Here is a 23,309-nt window from a genome sequence, read left to right as displayed (position 1 = left end):
ATCAGTTATGGGTGCTACCAAAATCAGAATTATGTATAAAATTAATTAACAACAGGTTTACTCATTTATAAAGGATGAGAGTACAGAAAATTCCACACCTCTGTCTCTTAAGAGTAGAACCCCAAATTTAATTCCACAAAAATTCTGTACCCTCACAATATTAAAAGAAAATTTCAGTCTGATTTCAAATAGGTTAATTATAACTGGATTACGATTTACCCTGATACATTAGTGGAAACCCAGATTTAAAGTGAGGGGCAGGCATAAAACATTAAAAAGAGCAGCTTGTCTTGAAACTTTGAGCTGGTTTGGCAGTAGGCCAAGAAGAGCTAGCATTTTCACATGTTGCAGTAGTAATGTTATCTCTAGACTAGAAGACTGAATTAGAGTCAAGCCTTTCAGTAGACATTACAAGTCTGATTTATCTTCATAGTCAAAGTGTTATAAGAACATGGCCCACTTAGACAACCTGCTCTGATCCAACCTACATTCTTACAAGTACCTTAAGGCTTTGTTACCTGAGTAACAATTCATCTGTGTCCTGAAAACTAATTTTTAAATCTGTTAAAAGCTCAGTACATGGCTAACAGTTCTTTCTGAGTTGCAGTGTAAGTTCTTTCATATTTCTGCAATTATGAGTGAAAGCAATTGACTGGTGTTTACTTTCCCCATTCACAGTTTTTTTTATTTGAAATAAATGTCAACAGAATCCATAATCATTGCACTCACAATATAAGCAAAGTGCTAAGGATATATGTAATCTATACAAAATGTTGCAATTACATAAAATATTTGTAAGAGAATTAAAGTATTGCTGTCAATTTTGATCCCATACTCAAACAAATCTTCTGCTTTAGCAGATTACACAAACATGGTGCATTCATGCTCTTGACACAAATATACTTTCCATAGAACACAATTGTGACATAAAAGGATTTTAGTTACTTTTCATTTCTAGGCACTGAAAATTCAGCAACAGATTTAATTTTGTCAGAGTGCCAATATACTGGTGATCTTCTCTATAATTCAAGTCCCAAAAATTGTAGTTCACAACCACAAATTGACATTTTTTTCGAATTTCAAAATCATTTCTCCTGACCTCAATTTATCAGATATTTCTTTGAATCTTAATTTATCGAATTTTTTTTGTGAGTAAACCTCCCACTGTCTAGCATACAGAATATTCTTTATCAATTTAGTAGTTTGTTTTCAGTTTTTCTTTACAGTTACCAAATTCATTTTTTTTATATCGGCTCTTAATTCACTACATAATGAGTCTGCTTTGTCACACAATTTACTAACTTAGATTTTTATTCACTATTATTAGTTCACATCTCTTCATAGTGTGCTTTTAAAACTTGCAATTAATTCTTTATGTACAGCTCTCATTTCTGAACAACATGATGCTTCGCACATTTCTTGCGTAGCAGTCATCATACTTGGATGCTTCTCCATCTTGTCTAGACGTTATTACAGAATAAAGTATCAAAAACATTTCTTAAATACCCAGTAAGACATTGTAGTGCAGCCACCGTGTAGATCAGTGCCGACTGGGCTGGGAGTGCTGCCAAAGGGTACTCGCTTTGTGTAGACTGCAGCTGTGGCCCACTCAGTTGTGCAGCAGCCAGACACATTGTTGAGAGTGATGCTGCCACTCACCTGTGAAGCATGTAAGCAACCCACCTAGTGATGTTGAGAGACTGTATTGCTTCCTATCCTGGCAGGCTGTGTCAAGAACTGACTTGCACTGCCACAACTAACCAAGTGAGCCAATGTGCTCACAGCTCACTCTGTCAACTCAGCAGCTTCATGACCTTTGTTGAGAGGGGGAACAAGAGGAAGCAGCAGGGTGATAGGACTTGGATTAAAACATCAGGGAATAACTTCCATGACACTAGAGGAAATTGTAGGGGAAGGCAGAGATTGGATTCCAAACAAATGACTCGAAAAAATCCAGTTTGTGTATGAGTTACTCTTTGATCCAGCTTCTGCATGAGTTACTATTTGATCAAGAATTTGAAATTTAAACTGTGTGTTGATGACTTTCTCATCTAATTTGTCAATGTTTAAATTTATATTTGCAGCTCAAATCTCTCATTTAATCTCTAACCTTAGTGGTTTGGCTATTCAGTTCTTCTTTATCTATTGAAATTTGTTTCCTTGGCACTGAGGAGCAGGCTCTGAATTCTGTCAGATTGTGTCCATCTTGTTTCCTAAGTTACATTGATGACAACTTCATGATAAGGCCTCATGATGAAAATGCATTGCAGCAATTTGTTGATCTCATGAATTGCACCCACCCCAAAATTAAATTTACTGTCAAAATGGGGAAGAATGCAAGCTACCACTCTTGAGTGATAGTTAGGTCAGCTTCAGCGTATGGGAAACCAACTCAAAATGACAGATACTTGTACACCAACAGTGTCACTAGCCTGTACAAAAGAAAGTGTTGTTGAACATGTCAGTATGCAGAGGAAAGGTGATTGACAATTACAGTCACCTGCAGCCTGAATTGCAGCATTTAAAATGTGTGTCCAGGGAGAATGGTTACACCAAGGGAGACACTGCTAAAGATTTTGGGTGCCACCGATGAAGGACAACTAGTGAATTAGCAGGAGAGGTCAAGGTGGCTGCATTGTTGCTATGTCGTGGAGCAACAAGTACCAAGTTGGGACATGTTCTGCAGATACGTGGACTGAGACCAGTGTTTTTGCCTGCCGTTGAGATGATAGATGTGTTAGTCCTGTTTAAGGTGACATAGCTCTTAGAATGCCCTGTGTGACTAGTGTCACTTGCATATGTGGCAGCATCTATATAGGTCACACAATTCAGTATGTTGTGGAGCATTGTTCTGAATGCATGTGACATGTTAAACAAAGGGAGCATGAGAAATCAGCTATAGCTGAGCACTGCATAGGAAAGGACATAAAATACAATTTGAAAAGATGAGAGTATTGGCTTATGTGTCATCATACAAGTATTTGGATTCAGTTATAAAGAAGATAGTGGAGATTAAAATAAACAGAATGAATTTCAACACAGATCAGGGTACAACCTTAGTAAGACATGGGGACGGGCTATGGCTTAGTAGGCAAAGATAGGTGCTTAACACTTCTAAGGAGGTGGGAGTGTCATTTTCAGCAACCTCATGCAACCTGACATCACTGGTCCCTCAGGGCACTGGAGATGCTGTGAGCTGCAAACTTGTATTCTGCCCATGTCACTTCCGACTTCTCTGCTTTCAGATGCTGCAATTGTGACCATGTAAGTGAAAAACTGTGCCAGCCCCAACAGTCAGTATTTTTTTTACTCCTGATAGTGATGGTGGAGATATCCATTGAAAGCTCAAGTGTTTTATTCAATATGAAGCAGCTTGAAAACCAATCAGAAAATTAAGCAGTTTTTACTGTAGGTGCACTGCCCCATAAAATAATACAGTGAAACAATGAGAAGTGAAAGTATTCTAACAATTTGGTCTGCATGGATAACACAGTGGAAGGGTTTTTGAAGAACAATATCAGGAGAATTGAGCAATAGGGCTAAATTATCTACATATAGTTAGGTGCTAACCCATCTGGATGGCTTTTCTGCTTGTACCTGAAAGTAACTTCTAGTTGGAAGGAATTGTGTAATAAAAGTTCTTGCAATATAACAAGATGAAGTATTTTCTGTGAACCAGTTGTAAGGATATACCACTATTTTTTTTTTTTTTTTTTTTTTTGCTGTGCCTGATAAGAGTATGTTAGGCCTTCTACCAGGGTAATTGTACCATCACAGAAGAGACATGTTGGAAAAAAATATTTTAGCTTTACCATGACCAAATTTAGTTTGTGAGCAACTTAGTGGATGAAGTTATGCATTAGGAAAAACTATTCTTACTTTGGCTCATACTTCATCGAGGATACCATTCATTACACAAAATTTTTTGCTGTAGTCAAACAATGGAAACTACTGGTAGGAATATCAACAATGTAGGAAAAGACAGATTGCTACTTACTGTATGTAAAGAAGACACGCCAAGTTGCAGACAGGTACAATTAAGACACTTGTATATAGTTTTCGGCCACAGCCTTCAACAGTAAAAATGAGGCACACACCCTTCACACATACAAGCAAGCCACATCATGCACACATAACCTTCAACTCCAGAATCCGGGTTGGAACTCAGCATCATGTGGGAGGCATGCAACAATCCATGAGGAAATAAGAATCAAAAAATAGAGGAGTGGAAAAAGATGGGCGGATGCATTGCCAAATGGCTGCAAATAAACAGTTTCTCATGCTCTTATGGCTATGGAGCACTACTTGTTCCAACATCCTTCAGACTCCAAACCCACTACTTCATTTCTCATACATCTTACTAACTTTATCCTAACCAACAACTACTTCACATTTGAAGGGAAGGTATACAAACAAATCCACAGCACAGCCATGGGCACCTGTGTGGCCCCTTCCTATGCCAATCTTTTTACGGGCCATCTACAGATCTATCTAGCCTCCCAAAACACCAAACCCCTAGTCTGGTTGAGGTTCACTTACAATATCTTCATGATCTGGATGCAGGGCCAAGACACCCTATCTTTGTTCCATCACAACCTCAACACCTTCTCTCCCATCTGTTTCAGGTGGTCCTCCTCAACCCAGTGTGCCACTTTCCCAGATGTTGACCTCCTCCTCTCTGATGGCTCCATCCACACCTCTGTCCACATTAAACCCACCAACCATCAACAGTACCTGCATTTTGACAACTTTCATCCCTTTCACAAAAAAAAAATCGCTCCCATGGAGCCTGGCCACTTGGGAACGGCAATTCTACAGTGACAAAAACTAACTCACTCAGTATGCTGAAGGCCTTCACAGACAGGCACTACCCACAGACATAGTCCATAAACAGATACCCTGTGCCATTTCCCCTCACGCCCCCAGTAATCCCACCACCCTCAAGTACCAGTCACAAAGGAGTGTCCCCTTCATCACCCAGTACCTCCCCAGACTGGAACAACTGAACCATATCCTTTGCCAAGGCTTTGATTACCTATCGCCATGCCCTGAAATGAGGGACATCTTATCCGAGGTACTTCCCAACCCCTCCTAAAGTGGTATTCTGTCACCCACCCAACCTCCACAACATCCTAGTCCATCACTATACCACTCCCAACCCCTACTCCTTGCAACAAGGATCACATCCAGTCCTATCACAGGTTTATCCTACTCCATCAGAGGCTGGGCCACTTGTGAAAGCAGCAATGCCATTTACCAGTTCTGACGGCTACCGCCAAACTGTGAAGAAGAGGAATGTACACCACCTGTGGCACAACATGCAGCTGAACACAACACAATTGATTTCAATGGCTTCCTCACTACCTGAGCCATCTGGGTCCTTCCCATCACCACCAGATTTTCTCAACTGCACAGATGGGAGTTATCCTTACAACACATTCTTATCCCCCGTAACTACCATATACTGGCCTCAACATATGGTAACATACTGTCCCCACACCCTCCACCCAACAGTTTCCACCCCTTTTATCCTATCATCTCCTCCGTATTCTCATCTTCCATCCTGTTTATTTGCAGCCCTCTACCAATGAATCCTACTGTGTTTCCCCACTTTTCTATTTTTTTGCTCCTTTTCTCCCCACCTCTCTGCCCCACAACCTCATGATGCTGTGTCTGTTGGGATTCTAGTCTCAGTACACTCCACCAGACAGCATTCATCTCTCTCCCCACCAATACACTGTCCCTTCCACTACCCCAGCCCCTCCGGATTGTTGCTTGCTTCCCACATGATGTTGCATTCCATCCCGCAATGCTAGAGTTGCGTGATGTGTGCTTGCTTGTGTGTGTGAATGGTGTATATCTCACTCTTACTGATGAAGGCTGTGGCCAAAAGCTATTTGTAAGTGTCTTTTAATTGTGCTTGTCTGCAACTTGATGTGTCTTCTTTACTGTTAATAGCAATCTGTCTTTTTCTACATTCTTAATTTTTTGAAGAACTTTACTTCTATTTTTTAAAATTTCGTCAAGCTCAGATATTATATACACTTAGTAATAATGTTCAGATTTTGAGCATTAGGATTAAAAATTCTCTAATATCTTTCAATAGAATATCCTCCTAATTTGCTGTAAATGTTCAGTAAAATAAATTGCAACCAAATCAGTAGATTTGTCAGTCATAAAACACAAACAGAGCCAATGTTTATTTCTTGCAAAATGTCTTTTCTGCCAACTTGCAGCATACACTGATGTAATTCATTTTGTATCTCATTGAGTTCTTTTGAAATAAGTGCTTTCTTGATGCACTTTCAGTAGTAAGTTCCAGTGATGTATTGTTTAGTAGAAATTGCAGTCTCTGCTACAGTGAAATGCTTTGATATTTAAACCTATACATATGATGCAATTTGTTCAGAACCATTCTAACACTCCATCATTCCGACAATTTGGAGATGGACTCAGACAGTAGTGGCAATATCACTTCTATAGCTCATATATCCAACTTGAGCACCCACAAGCTAGGTGGGGACATCAAACACGTCACATGGGGATGACCTTTGGCTTTCCATTGTGTGTAGATATCTAATATAGCAGGAGGAACTAGCAGTTCATATTTTATTATTGAAGGTTTTGTTACACAGACTCAGATAAGTTTGTTAGCTCACTTACTGAACTGTGTGTTGCCATGTAGGAAAATTCTGGCTTTTGGTGTTCATCATTCCTGATTTTAGCTCACATTACTTGCATCATAATGTTGAGCCTCTACTGCATTTTCAAGTACTGACTGTGAGAATTATTATTGTTATATTCCATCCTGGATTTTCCATTGTTTGATTTTGAGAACTGCTCTTTACCTCCACTCACTATGTGGTTTGTGGCAGTGACTTGCCTAGTTAATGTCAGACTGTGACATCGAAATCATCACATAGTGGTCAGTATTGATGGTGACTGCCTGCAGATATGATTACTTATGTTTAAATCTTTGTATTTTTATTACAATTGACCAGGGAGCAGGATGATTGATGTCCACCTCTACAAACTGCCTCTGGTCATTTATAATCCAGAACTGCTCTAGATAGTGTGGCGTTTTTTTCAGTTTTACTTATCCAATCTGGTAATTTTTAAAAAATGAAAATTTCAATTAGATGAGCATAATTTTGCAGTGTGAAATTCAAGTGGACAGCAAAGGAATGAAGCATGAGAACTGCAAATATTAACACATTACACCTGCATAAATTGGGAAGACAAGGCTCATTATGTCATCTTCTACAAGTTACCATGTGTTCTTAAAATTTTATTGTTACATTCATTATTATGTTAGTGTTGCAGAAGGTCTTATATTTAGCATTAAATCAAACAGGTGGAAATGGAAAATACAGAAAAGTAACAACAGTAATAGCAACAGCAGAAAAAAAGTTTGCACTTGTCTGTAAAGAATAAAGTAGCAGAGTTAATGTTAGGTTTTGTACTGGATTGTTCAGTATAATACAGATTTAAGAAACATACACTTTATTTCACCAATTACATGTTTGTACACACACACACACACACACACACACACACACACACACACACACACACACACAAAGACTACAACACAGGTGGTAATATCACAGCAAAGAACATGGGAAGGCAGCTTACACTAAGGTACCATTGCCAACTTAACTAGCAAATACAACAACTCCCCCATCTAAGACAAGGACAAGTTAAGAATGTCTGTCTTGTTTTTTAATAATCTGGGAGCTACGGCACAACATTGTAACTTTCTGGACTTCTTGACGGGCAGCTGGTGTCACAACATGTTAATTATTTTGCATGACTACAGATGGTTCAGCTACAACAGAGGTTGATAATGGTTCACTTCCAGAAATGTTGTTGGTTTCAGAATTGGTATTGAAATCAGCTACTTCATCATCAATTGTTAGCATCACAGTACTTTCAGTTATGGGACTCTTATCACTAGAGATGGATGACAAGAGTTGGTCCACATGTTTCCTACGAATATTACCTCCAATATCTTTTACGGTGTACATAATGTTTCCTTCTCTTCCCAAAACCACACTCTTTTTCCCATGCATCAGAGTCAATACTGTTTACTCATGTGTACAAAATCTCCTGACGCTGAATGCATGACTCTTCTCAAGTATTAACTTGGTTCTAATGTTCAGCTGGATGTCAAATGGTTTGATTAGGCTTAATTGAGTTCTTGGCAATGGCCTTGCCACAGTGGCTACACTCCCGTGCGATCACCGAAGTTAAGCGCTGTCGGGTGTGGTCAGCACTTGGATGGGTGACCATCCAGGCCGCCATGTGCTGTTGCCATTTTTCGGAGTGCACTCAGCCTCGTGATACCAATTGAGGAGCTGCTTGACCGAATAGTAGCGGCTTCAGTCAAGAATACCATCATAATGACCGGGAGAGTGGTGTGCTGACCCCACACCCCTCCTATCCACATCCTCCATTGAGGATGACACGGCAGTCGGATAGTCCCGGTAGGCCACTCGTGGCCTGAAGACAGAGTGCTTTATCGAGTTCTTAGGTACCTTCCAAACATAAGCATGTCTGGGCTTTGACATGTAAATGAATGTTCTGTATTCCGATGTGCAGGTAACCATATATATAAGTACAATTTATCAACGTTTGATGGTTCATCAAACATACTGGCTTACATGCTTACATGCTTAAAACTGTGGATGTCTCAGTCAGCTTAGAATTTGGATGGTAGGGTGCAATAGTGAAATGTCTAATTCCATTTTTTTCACAAAATGATGTAAAGTCTTTACTAACTTACTGGGGCCCAATGCATGACACAATCACTTTAGGCAGGCTAAACTGAGTAAATAAAGGGATTAAGGCATCCAGCAGAGCAGACTTGTTGGTAGATGGCATCTTGATTGCTTCAGAACACTTGCAGTAGGCATCCACTATGATTAGATACATAGTCTAACAAAATTCCGCAAAATTGACATGAAGCCTCTCCCATGGCTCTCTGGGTCATTCCCATGGGTGGTAAGGGACCTTGGCTGGAGCCGTATCAACTGTAGAACATCCACTGGAAACGGCTGTCATTTGTTCTACTTATTTATTAAGTACAGGCCACCATACAAAGCCTCGAGCTACAGTCGTCATTTTTGTGATTCCCAAATAGACCAAGTGTATTTCTTTTCAAATCTGAGGCCTTAGACTAGTTGGGATTACAACTGTCCCTCTCTAACAACACAGCTATGCTCAACAGAGTACTCATTGAAATGCCTTGAATACTCCTTAAGAATTCCTGGTACCTTATTTATCCATTGGTTATTTTTGACACATTTCAACACATTAGGCAGTATTTTATCTTTCTAGTAAATTATACGACTCCCAAGCAGTAATAATGGTTTGCAGATCTTGAGATGACTTATCTATTTCTAATTGTAAATGCCACTATGTAAGTAAAGTTGGTGACTTCCTCACCTCCTCCTAGCATAGCAAAAATCTCATCTATCTTTGGTAAGGGGTATTGAGGAATGACAAATGTTTGGATACACAGTTGCTCAAAACCCCACAAAGTGTTTTTTCCTCAACCACATTCTTATTTTATTTTTTACAAGAAGTTGGTGAGCTAGGCGAATTGGCTAGTATAGAGGGCAATAGGTTGGGCCCCTTTTTTAGCCCAAGGGTACATTTTTTGTGAAATCAGAATATGCCTTCAAGTTTTTCTAAAGAATCTATTTCTGGGTGAAAAACTTCTAGTTGTTTAACTTGATGTATTTTGACAGTGTTAAGTGGAATGGATCATAACCAATTTCTCCCCAATACAGTGGAGCTGGCTGATGACTTTACAACATATACAGGCAATGAATAGCTTCCTTTGTTAACTTCAACAGCAACATTAAATATACAGAGCCCTTCACATGTGTGTTATCATACTGAATAATTTTTGTATTCATTTTGCACAACTTACCTTTATGGAAATATTGTCACCATTCTTAATGTCATACAAGTGAAATGTGCACCTTTTTTTTTTTCATCCACAACTAGGTCTACAGTCCAAGAATCAATATCCACTTGTTTAATAATGCCAATTTCACACAATGGGACTTGCTCTGCCATAGTGGAACACATGTCAGTACTGTTAACTTTCCTTGCACAAACTCAAATTTTCTTCATTGAGATACCTTCCCGGTACAGATTTGTTTCGATGCACAATTTCCTAAGTATGGTATTTTTTAACTCTACTTGTTCCTTCTCTGCCCCATTGTTTGATTCCTTTGAATCAGTCTCAGAATCCTCCAACACAAGCTTGTACATCTTTCTGGGTTTCTTCTTGTTCTCTGGCTTGTCATCTTTCTTCTTCTCCTACTAATTTTCTTTTAGCCCTGACTTGGCTGCTTGCCTTTTCTGCAACACATTTTTGGAACATTCACTTTGATACCACAAATTTTGCAAATGAAATCTTTTTGTGAGCACTGCAGCTTCGTGTGCCTTGTTTGCCACAACAATAATATTGTGCATTTTCAGACAGAAAGCTCACTTAATGCACTCTACTTGAAGAAGCCTGATTGTATCCATGGCCTACCATTGAAGCATCCGCTGCAGCAGTCTCCATAGTCACTGCAATTACTTGCATTCTTCAAACAGTTTTTCTCCCCCCACCCCCCACCCCACCCCCCAGTTGTTTCACTTCTTAAACCACACATTAATCTGCCTCATAGCACTTCTTGCAGATTATCTTTAAACACACGTTGCTGTGTTGAAGCGTTCAACTAGGATATGTACTGTGGAATAGATTCTTCTGAAAATTGGTGTGAAACTTGTAGTACTCTCAAATCACTGAAGGTGCATGGTCTATATGGTCTTTCACTGCTTTTGCTGTTTCGTCGAAAGTGATATCCCCTGGCTTCTGAGGATATGCTAGGTCAGTGATAAGAGCTGCATACTGAAATCCAACAAGACTCAGTAGGTATTTCATTTGCAGGTTATCTGGAATTTTGTGCACAATGAACTTATTTTTCATAATAGAGATATACACACCCCACTGTAGTTGTTTAGTGAACTTGGGCATTGTGGTGGCATTGAGATTATCCAGACACTTGAATTTACTGGCTGCCCTCATGTGCACCATCGATGTCCAATATGGTGCAGCTGACAGTTAATTCAGATAATTTTCTCCACATACACTATTTCAGTGAAAATTTAAACACAGAGGTGTATACATCAAGGTGGTTTTTACAAGTTGTTAGGTTTTGTACCGTATTGTTCAATAATGCACAGATATAAAAACCACACACTTTATTTTGCCAACTACGTGCTTGTACACATACAAAAGACTATGACACAGATGATAATATCATAGAAAAGAATATGGGAAGGGGCATTATTGGGGCAATGTACAGAAGATGTGGAAGAGTGATGTGGAAAAATGAAGAAAGGAGGAAAAATATATGTGAGGTGACTGGGGCGCAGAAGAAAAATTGTGGTTGGGAAGCTTGTTCCAGAAATAGTTTGGGGGCTACACTCCTAAATTGGTGAATTCATTTCCCTTAGTCTAAGACAACAGTTTTAAAGTGTCTTAAGCAACAGGAATTACATTATAATAAACCTTAGACAATGCACTGAAAAATAAGTACAAGACTATTTTAATTTATAAGCTGGAACAAGTTGGTTTTTTAACTCTAATGGCCTTCATGTCAAGCTGTAAGAAGGGCAAACTGATAATGTGAGCAGCTGGTTTAGTGCAGAAGCAGGTAATGTATAATTTATGTTTAATGAATGTTAATGAATTTTTTGAGATGTGGATACTTTTTTATAGAATAATTCCTGAAGCAGTAATTGTACAGGGTGTATATTATCAGCAATAGCTTCTGAAAGATCCCTTAGCATACTTCAATAGTGAAAACATCCTTGTATACTCCAGTGGTATGGATTAAGTTGTGCACTTGTTGCATTTAATGTATAGCTCCTGGAGCAACCAAGAAATGACTTATGAAGTCACTCATACTGAACAAGGTGCCACATTGGTAAGAGATTAGACACATGTTCGAGAGGGTACCAGTTCAAACCCATTGCCATTCAGATTTGGGCTTTCATTTTTCTGTAAATCACTTGAGACAAATGGTGAAATAGGTCCTTGTGCTCTGTTACTAATGACCTCACTGTCGACTGAACTTTATACTCAAATATTTTGGGTGTCACAATAAAGTAGTTACTGGTATCAAGTGGACTAGCCATTCACCCTCCTTGGTTGCTATTGCAATGCTGACAGTTGTGCTCACAGTGCAAGCTACATTTAAATATTTAGTGTGCAGTATGTGGAGAGGTGTGTGTTTTATCATAAGATTTGTACTGTATTAAGATTAAAATACAGGTAACATGTGCGAATGTTTCTGATGAAGAAAAGACAAGCAACTATCATCGCTAAACACATCAAAAACCCACTCATTGTACTGCTCATGTAACATTACTTTATGCTCAGTCCAGTAAAAGGTGAAAGACGTATTGTTGTAGACACTGAACTGTGGCTCCATATCAGGTGCCATCAGTGAAGTTGACTGATAAGAAAGAACTGGCAACTGAAATGAAAAGTTAGGTTTCCTCCAGGTAACATCCAGTAAACTATAATGGACATTGGTGAGGGCATTCAGATTAATGTTTAATCACAATTGCATTTAGTCAGTTTGCGGTGGTAGAATGTAAAACAATATAGCTCATCTGGATTAGAAGTTGTGTTTTATTACAGTGTCTTTTGCACTGGATTTTTCCATGTTGTGGCTGTACTCTCCAGCATGTCTATTCTCCCATAAAGCTTGACCTTCCTTTTCTATAACATTTTTAAAAATTACTTTTGATTTCTTCTGGTATTCCCCTTCACTCCTTTCTCTGTTGGATACTCTGTCCATAACAGCATACAGTTTCCATTGATAAAGTTACTATACAATATATGTTATTTTGTATGTTTTGCAACATCTTCATAACCCATGAATCACTCATTTTGTAGGTACAATTTCAGTTCATAATTACAGCCAGAGAACTGGTTGTAACAACTGACTGTACGGCCCTGACATCACTCTTCGAATATTGCAGGTCTTTTCAGAATAAACTATACCACCTAATCCTTGTGTACCTAATTATATTGATATAAGCATCTTAACACACAAACTGCTTTTGGTAATGTTGAAAAGAATACTTGTGTTTTGTGCCACAGCTGGTGAAGTTGTCTAATAAATGTAACAGAAATTGCATTGGATTTTACTATTTGCTATTGAGCTTAAGTGTTTCTTTTTTATTGTTTATAGATGCTGAGAGAGCTGAAAGAGTATTTACTGGTTAAAAAAGCCCTTCCATTTTACTGGGTCAGTGAATGTAATCTGTTTTCACAATTAAAAGATGAACAAAAAAAGTGCATGGGAGGATTTCTGCAGAGGATGATTACAGATATTGAAAAAAATTTGGATCAACCTGACTACTTGCTGAAGTATTTTAATCTAAGTAACGGTAACAGGTATGGCATCATTCTCATTGTATTTCTGGTAAACTATGCCTGATCCTTATGTCTCATCCACCTGAATGTCTCCCACCTCTGCTACACAAAGTTATCATCAGTATCATTACAAAGATGCCTGTTCTGCAGTGTCACTTGCAACATGAATGACATTATTTGGACCTACAAACAAATGCTAAATATGATCTATTAATAGGATGAATAGACTTTAAAATTTGGTAGCAGCAGGGGGTAAAACAACGGCCATCTGCTGTGAGCGGACCTCTAGAATGAGCTATCTCAATAAAACTGCAGTGATTTGCACTGCCAGTTTATTGAAGGGTATGTCATGTTCCTCAAACCTATTAATCATTATAATTGTGGCATCTGTCACTTAAAGGCCAACAAACATTTATTGAACACAAAATTAGCATTCTGTAGCAACAAATTAAATTGTCCATTAATAATAACAATAATAATAGTTTCTTTTTGAAACTGATATAAATCAAAGCATGACTACTTCATTGTGCACACATATTGATATTACAACATGAAGCACAGATCCAAAGAAGTCTTACAATGCAGTCACTTTCACTTTTTCTGTGTTCCTTTCCAAGAGTGTGACATCTTGTCATAGGAAAGAGCACCCATCGACAGTTTTTGAAACAACTCTGATTTCATCATCATCCTGGCAGACAAAGTCTCTATTCGTGTCATATTGAATCACAGTGATTACGTGACAGTATGTGTCTTCTAGCTGTCTGATGATTCCATCTACAAGCCCAGCTGTAGTGATCCCATTCTGGAAGCCCTGCATTACCCCCAATCCCTAGGTCCATCTAACAGCCTCTCTCCAGAAACCAAGATCTTCCTTACCACAACCATTTTCTGAACACCAACCTTCTAGATTATTCCCAAAATCTATAAGCCTAACCACACTAGTTGTGCCCCATTGTAGCTGGTTAAGTATTTCAGCTCTTGTTGACTAACACTTACAATCCATTGACTGCACCAAATCTTTCCATATCAAAGACATTAATCATTTTCTTCATCACCTATCAATGATCAGCACAACAGTACCAACTGGATTCCTGCTTGCCACTGTTGATGATGCCAACATCGCCATGCCCATAGCCTTGCTATCATTGAACATTGCCTCTCCTCGCATCTTACCGACTAAAAACCCATCCCCTTATTCCTTATAATCCTAACCAATTATACTCTTAACTATCATATCTTTACCTTTGAGGGGAAGGTATACAAACAAATCTGTGGTGCAGCAACGTGGGCACCCACAGTGCATTCTCAAGCTAACCTGTATATTGGCCATCTAGAGAAAACTTTCCTGGTCACTTAAGATCCTAATCACCTTTCCTGGTTCAACCTCATTGAAGACATGTGTATCGTATGGACCCAAAGTAAAGACAATCTGTAGTCTTTCCTCAACAGCTGCACCTCTTACTTACCTACCCTCTTCTCCTGATCATCTTCTGCCCAGCATGCCAGCTTTCTGGACATTGACCTTGTAGCATTACTGATCTGATTTTTATATTCCCTACTTGCTACTACAAACTTCTGGTCACCTTGAAGCTGAAAGTCTAAAAGAGTGTAGGATACTGTTTGCTCAATAATATGCATGACATCATAATTCTAACGGCACAAACACGCACACATTTATTCCTTGATAAGTTCAGTTATTAGTGACAGTGACCACTTTATCCAGTATAAAATTATCAGTGCATAAAACCAGATTGGCACCAACATTTACCTAGCAAAAGTTCAGTGGCAAAGTTCATTATTCTATTTTGGTCTCAAAACATAGTTCACATTTACACAAAAAAGTCACAGTTCACACTTAGCACAATCCTGCAGTAATTTATCAGGGAAAAGCACTGTGTGCTAGTCAGTCAGTCCATAATGAGACTCACCATGTCCTACTATAGCTTTTTGCTGATTACAACACAGTTCAGTTAATATGTTCATTAATATGATATACAGAATCCACTTAAAAGGCATTAAACATTAATATTACTGAGCTTTGTGTATGTGCACATATTTTCACATACAGTAGGTGTATAGTAGTGGTCTTAGTCAACATTGGGAGTCCACTTGACACAGATCTTATTCTCAATAAATCTCAGGCTTTCAAACATGAACTGCCAGTTTTGTGTGACATCTGACTACTTAGATGGATGTAAGAATAAAATGCTATTTCATAAACTAATTTATGCTCTGGAAATCAGCTATTCTTGATTTTATTGTTTTGGATGAACTACTAGAACTAAAGTGATTTTAGATAATAGAAACTGTTACTGATTAACTAGTTGGAAAAATACATGGACACTATTTTTCTTTTGCGATGTGGATCCCCTTGTAAATGTGTATGAGTGCCATATTACAAATTAGGGTATATAACATGAAATTAATAATAAATGAGTTCATTAATGCTGTGTGTAAATTTTTACAGAAAATTTAAAGTAACCAAAAATATGTATTCAAAGTTCAGAACTAATAAAAGTTACATCATTATCTGAACTGGAAAATAGTAATAGCCTTGAGCTTTGATGTTAATTATTGCATATATTAATTTATTTCAGATGATTAAAAGTACTTCACAGGAAAATGGGACTGTAAGGTTTTCTGTTAGTGTGGGTCACCCTTTCCCAAACACAATGCTTAGCTCACAGGTTTTTTTCATGTTGTGAACCATGTTAATACATCAGTTAATCATATTTTTAAATTATTACTGCCCTAATGAAAACTAATTACATCAATATAAACAGGCCAACAAAAATGATAACCTGAACAATAAATTCAAGTGAAATTGTGTCTAAATAAGATCTTGAGATTTTTGTATAAGTGTTACAATTCAATAGATAAATACATTGAAAATATGATTGTTATTTTTGAGAGTAGAAGAAACATAACAAATGGGAAGAATCCACCTTGCTATGTCACTTCCCCCTCCACTTCCTCCCCTCTCCAATGGCTCTATAAAAGCCTTTGTACATATCAAGCCCATTGATTATTCTTCCATTTTGATAGCTGCTTTTCCACACTGAAGCTCCTCCCCCATGGAATGTGCACCTAAAATGATGAACAATCCTTTGCCCTGTATTCTGAAGTCTTATTGAGTCCTTCATGACAGGCATTAACCATCAGATCTAGTCAGAAAGCAGATCTATTGTGCCATATCAAGACATATCCCTAATTTTCTGTTTCTACCTACCCTAATAAATCAGCAGCAAAGGAAGACTTCCTCTTTACCCACTGCCACTCTACACCAGAATAAGTTGACCATATCTTTCACCAGTGTTTCCACATCTACTCTCAATCTCTTACCATGTGGATCACAATCCTATGAAAGATTGAAGTGCAAGATGTATCATATGCATTTTCCCAATACAAACTATTCAAGTTCCTTTCAAAGACAGGGCTGCCTGTGGAATCAGTCATATCATGTACCATTTCTGCTATAAATTTCATGTGTTTTTGATGTGGATATGGTCATACGCCTGAATAAATTACAACCACGAAACAGTGGCAAAGATCACAGTTGCCCCAACACCCTCCTCTGTGGCAGAATATCCTGCTGAGTGCAGCAATATGTGAGACTTCAGTGGCTGCTACACAACTTGTACAGAATATTGCCCTGAAATACCAGCTTCTCATAATTTCTTAGATTGGATCTGTCCTTACAATACGTTCTTCAGTTCTTAAATCCTCCAAGCATTAATCTTCATTGACCTCTGTCTCCACATTATTTCCCATGTTTGGCCAAATTATCTTTATTGCTTCTTGTTAATTCAAAAAGTCAGTCCACTGAACAATGCAACCAAACTTTGTAACCTGTTTTTTCTTCTGTCACTTAGGACAAAACCTTGTAGGAAAGTTGAATTGGATGATGGTGAAGATAATAAGCTTGCCATACAGGACAAAATCGTAATGGATGACTCTAATGAGCTTCTCTTAAGAGACACAATTGAATTGGAAGACTTTAATGAGCAGATCATAAGGGACACAATTGAACAGTTCTACACAGTCCAGAAGACAGTGCCCAGTTTGCAAAATCTTCTGTCAGTTTTGCAGCAAAAGAAAAACTTCAAACATAATAGCAATGCCCTGAGAAAAATATTGCAGTCAATGGGGTTCACTTGGAGAAAAGTTGAGAACAAGCGAACTTTATTACTAGAGCGTGCTGCTATTGTGCACTGGCGGTCACGTTTTATTTCACAGATGAAGCACATTAGACAGTCTGCCTCACAAATCTTCTACATTGGTGAATATTGGATAGACAGTAACCTAAGATGTGGCAAACTAGGTATTAAGGCAATGGGGAGTTCCTCAAGCAGACTGATAATTGGAAGTGTAGGATCAAAGAATGGATTCATAAGTGAAGCCCAGCTCCAGTTGTGGGCAACATCTAACAAGGGTGGTTATCATGAGAAAATGAAATCTGCTACTTTCGAGAAGTGGTTTGAGGAAACCGTGCTGCCAAATCTGCCTCCCCATTCAGTAATTGTCATGGACAATGCTCCATGTCATAATAGACAGGTTGACAAAACACCATCAAAGTATGATACTAAGGTGAAGATGATTGAGTGGCTACAAAGAAGAGGTCTCTCCAGCAATGACAGCTTGAGGAAGGATACTCTGTACTCCTTAGTTAGAGCAAATAAACCCCTGAAGAAACAATATGTAGTTGACACAATGGCTGCAGGAAGAGGTCACGTTGTAGTCCGCTTGCCACCACACAACTGCAACCTAAATGCATTGGAATTAGCATGGGCTAAAATTAAGATTCTTGTCAGTGAGTACAAAATCATGGAGGAAATGTCAGATCAGTGTTTGCAGAAGCTTGCTGTCGATTCCATTCAACAAGTTACTACTGAAGACTGGGAAGAGTATTGCAGAAATGTTCATGAGCTCGAGAAGGAATGCTGGAAACATGATGGTGTAATGGAAAAGGCCATTGATGATGTCATTATAAGCATTGGCAAACACGAAACTAGTGATGGTGAAACTGAGGAATCAGACACAGAGGATAGTGATAGTGGAAGTGATTGACTGGGGTAATTTCTTAACTCTAATGGTTCTTGTGGTTGACTAGGCATAAACTTGCATTCGAGGTAGTCTCAACATTATAAAAATAATGCTGTGCCCACAGTGTGTGCAGTGCAGTGTAGTGTAGTGTAAGGACTGATCACAGAGTTTCTGTTTGAGGGAATTGCTGCAGCATACATGCAAAACAGTGCTACTCTGATGTGAGTAAGCATCGGCACGAAGGCAAGGGATTAGTGTGGTATGCATGTCTTTCCAACATGCATGCAGTAAATGCAGAAACATGAACTATAGTGACATATTACCAAATGCATCCAAACAGTACCACTGTGCTGCTATTCTCTTTTTGGCTGCCAAAAGACAAACACCATTTGACATCCATTGAAGAATGAAGAATGTGTATGGGGTGGCATGTCTGTTAAAAAACATCTATATCTTCATCTATACTCTGAAAACCACTGTGAGGTGCATGGTACAAGCTATGAAGGTATGTCCCATTGTACCAGTTATTAGGGTTTCTTCCTGTCCCATTCATGTATGCAGCGTGGGAAGAATTATTGTTTGACTGCCTCTGTGCATGCAGTAGTTATTCCAATCTTATCCTCACGATTCCTTTTGATCAATACATAGGGGGCTGTAGTATATTCGTAGACTCATCATGAAAAGCCAGTTCTTGAAAATTTGTTAATAGACTTTCTCTGTCTTCAAGAGTCTTCCAGTTCAGTTCCTTCAGAATCTCTGTGACACTCTCGCACAGATCAAACAACCCCATGGCCATTCGTGCTGTCCATCTCTGTATACATTCAATATCCTTTGTTGGTCCTATCTGGTACGGGTCCCACATACTTCGGCAGTCTTCTAGAATCGGTTACATGAGTGATTTATAAGCAATCTCCTTTGTAAATTGATTGCACTTCCCCTGTATTCCACCAATAAACCAAAGTCTACCGCCTGCTTTACCGATGGATGAACCTATGTGATCATTCCATTTCATATCCCTACAATGTGTTACACCCAAGTATTTATATCAGTTAGCTGATTACAACAGTGACTCATTGATATTATAGTCATAGGGTACTATGTTTTTTTTTTTCATTTTGTGAATGTGAAATGTAAGTTCTGTTCTGGCTCGATTCAACACAAGACACCGCTTGATATGGGAGGCCAGCAGTGGGAAACACATGAGTAACTGCCCTATTACTCTGATCTCTCCCCATATGGTTATCACACCTTCAGTCCCTTAAAAAAACTATGAAGGGTTGATGGATCCCTGTTGAATGAGGATGTGCAGCATGCAGCTATGGACTTCTCCATGCAGCAGAACACAGTGTTTTACCAAACTGGTATCTTCAACCTGGTGCATTGGTGGGATGATTACCTCGGTGCTCACAGTGATTTTGCCTGATTGGCATACCAATTATGGACTGTATGATCTTCAAAGAGAAACTTATTGATTGCACCTTATAACTGATCTTGACAGCCATATGTGGTATATGATTAACTGTAACAAAACTTCCAAGGCTGTACATTTTTGAAATGTGTGTAACTGGAATGGAGTTGTATCACAGAAAACAAGTCATGCCACTGGGCCACAATCAGCTGCATATCATGTTGAAAACATCTCACCTTGCCCTCACTGAGCTGGCATTTATAGCATCATTAATGAACATTCATCCATCTATCCCTTTGTTTTCAGTTGAGCCCATACTGCACTGAAGATGACTGTATGATATTGCATGCCAGTAACAATTATTTTGAGCTGCAGTAAGTAAAGTAATCCAGGTGGCTTACAAACTGTGATGCCACCAAAGTGCAGATAAATTAACCAAAAAGGTCAGTTCAATATCTCTCTCTCTCTCTCTCTCTCTCTCTCTCTCTCTCTCTCTCTCTCTCTCTCTCTCTCTCCACCTCTCAACCTGCTGGCAAAATTGTTAGTGGACATTAATATGGAGTGCACCCACCCTCAGCTTATAACAATTTGAACTATGCTGGGGACGCTTTTGATGAGGTGCCTGTAGGTCTGTGGAGGAATGGCAGCTCATTCTTCCTCAAGAGTTGAAACCAAAGAGTGTGGTGACACTGGCTGCTGGGTTTCAGGTCAGGAATCTGAGCAGACTAGTGCATTTCAGGAATGTTATTGTCTACAAATTATTGCCTCACATATACTGGTTTATGACAGGGTGCTTTGTCACGCTGATACAATCAATCGTCATCTCCGAACTGTTCTCCAGCTGTGAACAGTACTCAGTGCTGTAAATTAAGTTAATATCTTTCAGAATGCCTTAAGTGCAGTAATGTGACCATAACTGAACCATGAAAAAAACCTCTGTACTGTAACACAACCTCCTCTGTGTTTCACTCTTGGCACAACACATGAGGTAGGGCAGGTAATATTCTCCAGGCATTCATCAAACCCAAACACTTCCATCAGATTGCCACAGGATATAATGCTTCACCATTTCAAATAATTTGTTTCCAGTCATTCACTGTCTAGTGGCATCAATCTTTATGCCACCTCATGTGTTGCTTAGCATTATCTGAAGAAATGCGTGGCTTTTGAGAAGGTTCTTGACCACTGCTCTCTATTCTTTCTAACTCCTTGCACACAGTCATTGTGCTAGCTGTACTGCTAGTAGCACTTTGGAATTCATGTTATTCCTTGTGCTTATTTCAACTGATTTTTTACAAGCACCCTCCACAGTGCTTGAATGTTCCTGTCCATGAGTACATGGGGTCTTCCTGGTCTGTTTAGCTGTGGTTGTTCATCACCAATGGTCGACTTGTGCAGCTTTAGAAAGGTTGAAACATCCATGATGGATTTGTTATTCACATGACATCCACTGATTAGTTCACTTTCAAAAACACTGAGCTATCTTCGTGGAAACATTTGCTGTTCCTGCGCATCTACTGACAACACACCACCTCCTGCCGCCTTTTATATTGGCAGTTCTGCCTCTCGTGATGTGTAGTGGTTAATTATACATTATGTAGAGATGTCTGGATACTTTTGATCAGATAATTTTACTTCCACCTAATATACCCCATGGCTTCAACCATAGATGAAAATTATGAAAACTTAAGGTTTTTCCACTTAGTGGTGGAATATGCTGTGCCTGCAGCTGCATCCATCTTTGCATAAAGCAAAATTTTCACCATTCAGCTATTTCAATAATGATAAAGTAATGGTGATCATCCATCATGTGATCAGATTGCTACAGAAGAAAGCTGAAACCAACAGTATGTATAAAACAATGTAGTTACATTGCCATCAAAAAACAATAAAAGTGTAGTAGTTGTTGTTAATACTCAAAAATTAAAGGTTGCAGTTGTACTAGTAGTAGTATAGTAGTAGTAGTAGTAGTAGTAGTAGTAGTGGTGGTGGTGGTGGTGGTGGTGGTGGTGGTGGTGGTTGTTACCATTATTGTTTTCTATTCATCCATGGATATTGTAAATATGGTTGTAGTATAGTTCAAGAACAACAGCCTTAAATAATATACATATTCACTAACATACATGGCCGGTCTCTGTGGGCGAGCGGTTCTAAGCGCTTCAGTCCAGAACCGCCCTGCAGCTACGGTCGCAGTTTCGAATCCTGCCTCAGGCATGGATGTGTGTGATGTCCTTAGGTTAATTAGGTTTAAGTAGTTCCAAGTCTAGGGGACTGATGACCTCAGATGTTAAGTCTCATGGTGCGTAGCGCCATTTGAACCATTTAATATACTTGTCTAGTATGATGAGGACAGCTAGTTGGCTATAGGAACCATCCCAACAAAAGTGGCACAATGGGAAGTATCTTTGCCAAGTACTTCAGTGGTTTACAGAATATAGATGTATATGCAGATGAAGTAATTTAAGGAAACTAAGGGAAACCTAAATCCAGGTGGCCAGATGAGGATTAGAGCCTCAGTATTCCAGAATGCAAGGCCAGTCTGTTTAAAACAGTAAGACTTCATTCAGATTACCCCTACTTTGCTTAAACATTCTTCAAAACAAGTTATTTTATAATGTACAAACCTAAAGTTACACTGTTCATTTATTTCTTAACACCAATTGCTGCGCACACACACACACTGTACCCACCTTATTTTGTGATGTAAAAATATAGGTTAATAACAGATGATAATTGTTGATAGTGTACAAGTATAACAAAGGTGGCTGTGTACCTTAGCATAGTAAAGTGGATATTGAAAAAAAATAGCAATTTATTTGTCATACATATGTAAATTAGACACGCAGATAATAAATGTCCATTTCAGCAACCTATGTGGTTTATTAATATCAAGAAAAATGTCTTGTCCTTATTTTGTAATGCTAAATGTAATTTGAAAACTTTAATAAATGTTAAAATCAAGCATTTAGTGTTTTTATAAATCATGTTCCTTTGGGGCTTTTTTTCTAATTTCGTCTCATTTTAAAAACTATTGTGTACATTGCATTGATGTGTCCTATTACTAAACATGTCCATGCACAAGACAATTTCAATTTTATTTGCACAAAGTGTTTAAGCACATATAACTTTCGCTGTCACAGAGGCTTGGTATGACATATGAAGCATAACTGAAGAAAAGTGCATTATTTATGCAAATAAAACAAACAAAATTAAGAAGTTCAGTACTATTTTGTACACACATCAATACTGATCACTCAAATATTAAATAGGAATCACTTTTTAATGTTCTGCAAAATTTTCACTCTGTTGTTAGGTTTCTGAATCCCACAATTTAAAAACTGAAGGAATATAAATTAGTGTTTTGGTTGTATAAAGTACATGAAGTTTGTTATAAAAGTAAATAAA

At 38.5% G+C, this 23,309-nt stretch overlaps 1 protein-coding gene across 1 annotated transcript in view; it reads left to right on the top strand.

Annotated features, from left to right (window-relative positions):
* Positions 1-22,865, top strand: part of LOC126356224 (uncharacterized) — a 184,138-nt gene extending 161,273 nt beyond the window's left edge. Inside the window, exons 9-10 of the mRNA XM_050007043.1 lie at positions 13,269-13,474; positions 17,326-22,865. Of these exons, the coding sequence (XP_049863000.1) occupies positions 13,269-13,474; positions 17,326-18,520 (1,401 nt within the window). The 3' untranslated portion in view covers positions 18,521-22,865. The remainder of the gene's footprint in view (positions 1-13,268; positions 13,475-17,325) is intronic.
* The last annotated feature ends 444 nt before the right edge of the window (positions 22,866-23,309 follow it).

Source organism: Schistocerca gregaria, chromosome 3 (genome assembly GCF_023897955.1).
Source record: "Schistocerca gregaria isolate iqSchGreg1 chromosome 3, iqSchGreg1.2, whole genome shotgun sequence".
NCBI classification, from domain to species: Eukaryota; Metazoa; Arthropoda; class Insecta; order Orthoptera; family Acrididae; genus Schistocerca; species Schistocerca gregaria.
Note: the sequence above shows the minus strand (reverse complement) of the source record. Positions and strands in the feature narration are given on the sequence as shown.